This window comes from Pantherophis guttatus, chromosome 2 (assembly GCF_059756535.1).
Source record: "Pantherophis guttatus breed Tessera chromosome 2, ASM5975653v1, whole genome shotgun sequence".
Lineage (NCBI taxonomy): Eukaryota > Metazoa > Chordata > Lepidosauria > Squamata > Colubridae > Pantherophis > Pantherophis guttatus.
This window is the reverse complement of record NC_142064.1, coordinates 22,923,796-22,930,000: the sequence shown is the minus strand read 5'-3', so window position 1 is coordinate 22,930,000 and position 6,205 is coordinate 22,923,796. Positions and strand designations below refer to the sequence as shown.

Genomic DNA, 6,205 nt, shown 5'->3' with positions numbered 1-6,205 from the left:
TTCCCCCCAATTAAAAGAGCAAATATTCCCCCACCCAGATGTCACCAGTCACATTGTCCAATGAAAGTAGCTGGCAGGCTGCCTGGTCACTCCTCTCCTGCTTCAATTGCCCCCTGTTGAGATGACCTTGGTTCCCACAAGAAAACGTTTTGTTTTGACTGTTAGCCAGTCTATCTACTTCTGCCACTCCCTTCCCCCTCTCAGAGTTTGTGGCAACTATGAGGCAGCAAAAGATGGCTTCAGCCAGATTCACTTCAGAGTTGACATTTGCGTTATAAAGAGACCCAGAATCATATCCCCCCTGTCAGATCCAATAAGATGAGGAGAAATAATTGGGAGATATATGATCCCACAATCATGCGGATTTGTAACATGAAGGGCTTTATGGGTAATAACCAGCATGTAGAATTGCTTTGGTTGTTATTGACTATGAAACTACATTAACCACATAAAGTCCTTTTTGGAGGGGAGGGCTGCCTTCCTTTAGGCGTCACTTTCTCCAAGAAAATTGTAGAAGGTAGGTAAATGATAGTTTATTTTAACAACTTATCTCCGTCCATCCTGCTACTGTGATTCTGAGCAGGTAACAATAATAATAATTTAAAAAACCAGCAGTTTGAAATAATTGAAAACAATTGCAGTATCACCAAGACAGTGTGCATCAAAGACACAAATAAATGTCCTCCATTTTTACACACAAATATATTACAAGCAGTTAACCACCAAGTTTAAAAGTGAGGCCTTTGACATCTTATAGAAGGCAAACAGTTTTGGGGATAAAATGTTCTTCCACAGGGCAGGCACTAACACAAAATAGGCATCTCTCCTGGCTCCTGCAAGATGGCTCTCCTTAATAGAAGCGACCTGGAGCAGGCTCTGCTGGGACAGGAGAAATAGTCCCATCACTAACCTGGCCCTGCGCCATGTAAGATTTTAGATGTGGCCATCAGCATCTTGCCTTGTAACCAGAAGCTTCACCAGGTCACTGAGAACTGAGCAGTGATGTTACATGTTTTCCTCCATAACACTCCAAGGGCAAATGATCAGCCACCTAATCTCTATTTATGGGAGGGCAGAGAGGAGTCTGAGTGATTCCACTCCACCTCTCACACGGGAGGGACCCAGGCATTCAATCCACCTCAGTTGTCTGCAATCCTGACATAGCATCCCAATTCATCCCCTTCCACTGCAATTGTCTTTGGCCAGTCAAGATGCATCAGGGAATAAGAGCCCTTCAGAAACTGGCAGATAATCCCAGTGTGTCATAGGCAGGAAGGCCATTGTCAAGCATGGTTGACCTCATGGCAGCCATAGGACTCAGTTGTTCAGTTCCATTGTCAGCCTAGTTGCAGTCCCCTTCTGGGTCTTCCGTGCCCCTTATCCACCAGCACATCCTGCTTTGCAGAAATCAAATGTATCTCTGGGCAGCTACTAACTGTGATACTGCTACCCCTAGATATTCACACTTTTATTTTTTTTCACATTTTTATTAAGGTTTATGATAGCATAAAATACAATAAAAATAAAGATTAAAGAGAGAAGGGAGTACAGGATAAAAAACAAAAACAAAGAAAAAAGATGTTGACTTCCAACTCTTTCCAACACAGTAAAATACAAACACAATTACAACCTCCAATTTTTACATATACTTCTTATAAGTCAGTTCTATAACTACACAATTATTAAATTAGGTGTGTGTTTCCCCAAAATGGGGAAATAAGGAAAAATCGTAATCGATTGCTTGGTATCGCCAGCAAACCATTACACCAAAATAACAACACATAAATAACTCCATTACACAATTGCCGCAGTTTTATACTTGGTCCCAAACTAGACTGATGGAGGTAGCCTTTTGTCATTTGCCCTTCCATGGACTCCAAAGGAACACATTTTTAAAAGAAAATAAGAAACTTTTTTTTTTTGCACCTCCTACTTGGTTTCTCCTCCAACAAGTAAAACAGTAGCTCAGTGGGAGATGAAAAGAACATGCCAGGGGTACAGAGCAGACAGAAGTTAAAAATTTCCAGAAGAAAACAATAGCAAACCACTTCCATTAAGCTGCAAAGAAACTGAATGGTTAGTTCAGTAACATTCCGAGAGCCATTTGGACCCGTTTCCCACAGAAAACACCGGGAGCCACAAAATCTGGGTGAGCGTGGCCAACTCGACGTCACTCACTTCCACCAGTCACATGACTCCCTCTCTGTATCTCGCTATGTCTCTCTCTCCCACTCTCTCTGTATCTCTCTGTCTCTGCCCCAGCCGCTTCTCCATCACCTGCTGTCGTCCTTACCTTTTCAGGCCAGGCGAGGAGTGACTGGGAGGGGAGGGCGAGGGGCAGGCCCAGCCAGTGGTGGGATCACCCAACAGGGACCCACAGCAGAGGGCCCAAAGAGCTTCATGCGGCTCCGGAGCCACAAGTTGCTGATACCTGGGTTAGTTAATAAATCACTGCAGACAGAAGTCAAGTCATTTGAAGTTAAATGATTTTTTAACATTGTTTTTTCTTATTCATCTGGAAATGATGCAATCCTGTATATCTTGTTTCACATTCGTGAGAGGGAGGTTCTTTTTCAAGTACGCAGTCCCCTTATTACTGTGTGTCATGTCCACGTTCGGTCAAGAATGGCCTGAATCTTCAGTCAATACAAGAGACTGTCCCATCTTTTCCTCTACAGAATGTTCCCAACTTCACTAGTTGATGTTCAGATATTATAATGCCCAGCAAACAAGTAATCCTGTTTATTTAGAAGCTGCTCACAGCGAACTAAAATGAATATACCAGTAATAACTGATGTGGATATTAATCTAATAGTCAGTATTTCTTCTGGAAGTTGTGCTGCACTGAGGTCTGTAATCTAGCCAATGTACAGAACAAGAAGAATCGGTTCCCTGGATCATAGAGGGAAGCACTTCCGTTTGGTAGAGGTAATTCAAATTGTCTTTTGAATAGAGGGGTGCTTCTGGGGTGCAGGGGTTGGGGCTGCTTATAAAACCAAAGTCTTGGAGAGGTTTGTAGGATGTGACACCTGAGTTGAATTTCTGGTCTGTTCTCTCTTCTATCTGCACTTCCGGGTAATAGGTGGATTGAGAGTATGACATATTTTCTAATAGTATTCCCAAAGTAGATTGTTTGGGACTGAATTCCTGAGGCTTCTCCAGCATGACTAATTGGTTAGGAATCATATCATTTATTTCTGTTATTCCAAGACTCATCTGCGTGTGAAAAACAACTCAATTAAAAACTGAATTAAAAAGGCACATAAAGAGCAGATAGAATGCAGAGTGGAAAACAGATATTCAAATATCAGAATATACTCTCACCCTCCATTCAAGGATAGAGGTCTGGTCCATTCATAGAGTAATAATAGAATCTTATTTAAAAGGAGATAGAATCTGTTTTGTTTTGTTTTTTAATCAAGGTTGGAGTCATGAGGGAAGAGGAGATATTAGCACATTGGTCAACTGAAAAGATAGATGAAGCCCACAGGCCTTTTTTCTAACTCAGATTGGTGAATTCTTTCCTGATACTTATTATCCCAATACATAACCATTACCATCATTTTTGTAGCTAACCACTGCAAATTTACAGTATGAGTCCTGCATATTTATAGAGAATACTGTGTTGGAAAATTTTTACCGCCCATTCCAAATCACTTTTCCTGACATGGCTATTGAGGTAATTATCAGAATTACTTTTAAATCTGCGTGTATCAATTAGCTATTCATTTATAACTATAAAGATAAAGGTTCCCCTTGCACATATGTGCTAGTCGTTCCCGACTCTAGGGGGTGATGCTCATCTCCGTTTCAAAGCTGAAGAGGCAGCGCTGTCTGAAGACGTCTTTGTGGTCATGTGGCCAGCATGACTAAACGCCAAAGGCGCACGGAACGCTGTTACCTTCCCACCAAAGGTGGTCCCTATTTTTCTACTTGCATTTTTGACGTGCTTTCGAACTGCTAGGTTGGCAGAAGCTGAGACAAGTAACGGGAGCTCACTCCGTTATGCAGCACTAGGGATTCAAACCGCTGAACTGCTGACCTTTTGATTGACAAGCTCAGCATCTGAGCCACCGCATCCTTTTTTTTAAAACTATAATAACTATATTTTTATATAGTTATATAAAAAAGTTATATAGCTAATAACTATATTTTTTGGCAAAAATACCTTTCTATTTAAAGAATGCACTCAGAAATGAAACACTGAGTCTCCTAACAAAATATAAATAAAAACTCTGAATATCTAGTAGATGCTCCTCAATGCAGGCCTGCAATGTGGGCCTTATCTTTTTTTTCTAATTCTTTTAATCTGTTTTCATATGCAATCTCCAAAATGTTTAGGGCAGTACAGAGATTTGTTTTCGCAAAAGCTATATAAAATAATCTGCTTTTTATTCTCGTGTTCTAAGGTGTCTTCTGCTTTCGTAAAAATGAGGAACGTAGTATTGCACTATAAGCTCTGCCCTTTACAGTCATCTATGCAACATCACAACTAAATGCGGAAGAGATGGACTTTGTATTATTATTATTATTATTATTATTATTATTATTATTATTATTATTATTATTATTATTAATACTTTTATTTATATACCACCCATTCTCCCGAAGGACTCAGGGCGGTGTACAGCCAGAATTAAAATACAAATATACAAATATACAATATCTAGTTAAAATTAATTAAAATCATTAAATAGTTTTGGCCGAATTTTAAAACCCAAAATTAAAACCCAATTTAAAATCATTCAATTTGACAGCCCCACCTGTCGGAACAGTAGGGTCTTGAGGGCACAGCGAAAAACCCAGAGGTCAGAAATGTTATGAATATCCGGTGGCCATTTATTCCAGAGGGCAGGAGCTCCCACAGAGAAGGCTCTCCTCCTGGGTATCACCAGCCGACATAACTTGGCTGACGGCACCCTGAGGAGTCCCTCTCTGTGGGAGCGAACTGGTCAGTGGGAGGCTGTTGGTGGCAGAAGGCGGTCCCGTAGAAGAGATGGACTTTGTATTGCAACAGTGATGCTGTTTTTCCCCTTCCTTGGCTGTCAATACCTATTAGATGTAGTGTAACATCCATGAATCTCAACTCCCACATCCTGGATAGGAACTCCAGAAGTTGCATTATCAGCACATCTCGAGGGTACCAGATTGAGAAATGGAGATTAAATGCAATTTCTTAATGATATAACCTTACCTTGAAAAATGGAGTCACTTTAGGTTGGGGTATTGCAGGACACAAACAATTCCTTACACTGGGAAAAAAAAGAGAGAGATGGTGATATTAACTTTTTTCATCATAAAATGGGGGAAACCATTTTTATAAACAAAACTCAGTTTAAACATAGGTACTTAAGACTCAGTTCCCACTTTAAAAAATGTCAAGGGCAACTGAACACTTAAAACTGTCTGTACAATTGCCTAATTTGACAAAGGATGCTTGTCAGAATAGAGCTGGAAGAGACCTTGGAGGTCTTCTAGTCCATCCCCCTTCTCAAGCAGAAGACCCTATACAATTTCAGGCAACTGACTGTTCAGTCTCTTCTTAAAAATTTCCAATGATGAAGCACTCACAACTTCTGGAGGCAAAGCTGTTCCACTGGTCAATTGTTTTATTTGTTAGGAAGTTTCTCCTTAATTCCAGGTTGCTTCTCTCCTTGATAAGTTTCCATCCATTGTTTCTTGTCTTGCCTTCTGGTGCTTTGGAAAATAAGTTGACACCCCCCCCCCTTTCTTTGTAGCAGCCCCTCAAATACTGGAATACTGTCAGGTCTTTCTTTTCTGTAGACTAGCCATACCCAAATCCTGCAGCCGTTCTTCATGTTTTAGTCTCCAGGCCTTTAATTAGGAATAAGACCTTCTTATTCCAGCAAGCCGGGCTGGCTTAAAATTTTAATGGGTTATTTTATGGGGAAAGGGATTTAAAATTTAGGGAAGCCAAACTGATTTAATTCTGTTTTAATTCTTTTTAATTTTTATACTGTATGTGTTTTAAATTTTGGCTGTTCACCGCCCTGAGTCCTTCGGGAGAAGGGCGGTATACAAATTTAAATAATAAATAAATAAGTAAATAAATAAATAAGTAAATAAATAATCATAGTTGCTCTTCTCTGCATTTTTTGTAAATCTCATCTTTTTTTTGTAATGTGGTGACCAAAACTGGATGCAGTATTCCAGATGTGGTCTTACTAAGAATTTATAAAGTGGT

General features: G+C 40.0%; 1 protein-coding gene across 1 annotated transcript in view; it reads right to left on the bottom strand.

Moving 5' to 3' along the window:
• Positions 1-517: 517 nt before the first annotated feature.
• Positions 518-6,205, bottom strand: part of LOC117679135 (oncostatin-M-specific receptor subunit beta-like) — a 52,508-nt gene continuing 46,820 nt past the window's right edge. Inside the window, exons 18-19 of the mRNA XM_034440773.3 lie at positions 5,195-5,252; positions 518-3,216 (exon numbers count right to left, since the gene is read on the bottom strand). Of these exons, the coding sequence (XP_034296664.2) occupies positions 2,809-3,216; positions 5,195-5,252 (466 nt within the window). The 3' untranslated portion in view covers positions 518-2,808. The remainder of the gene's footprint in view (positions 3,217-5,194; positions 5,253-6,205) is intronic.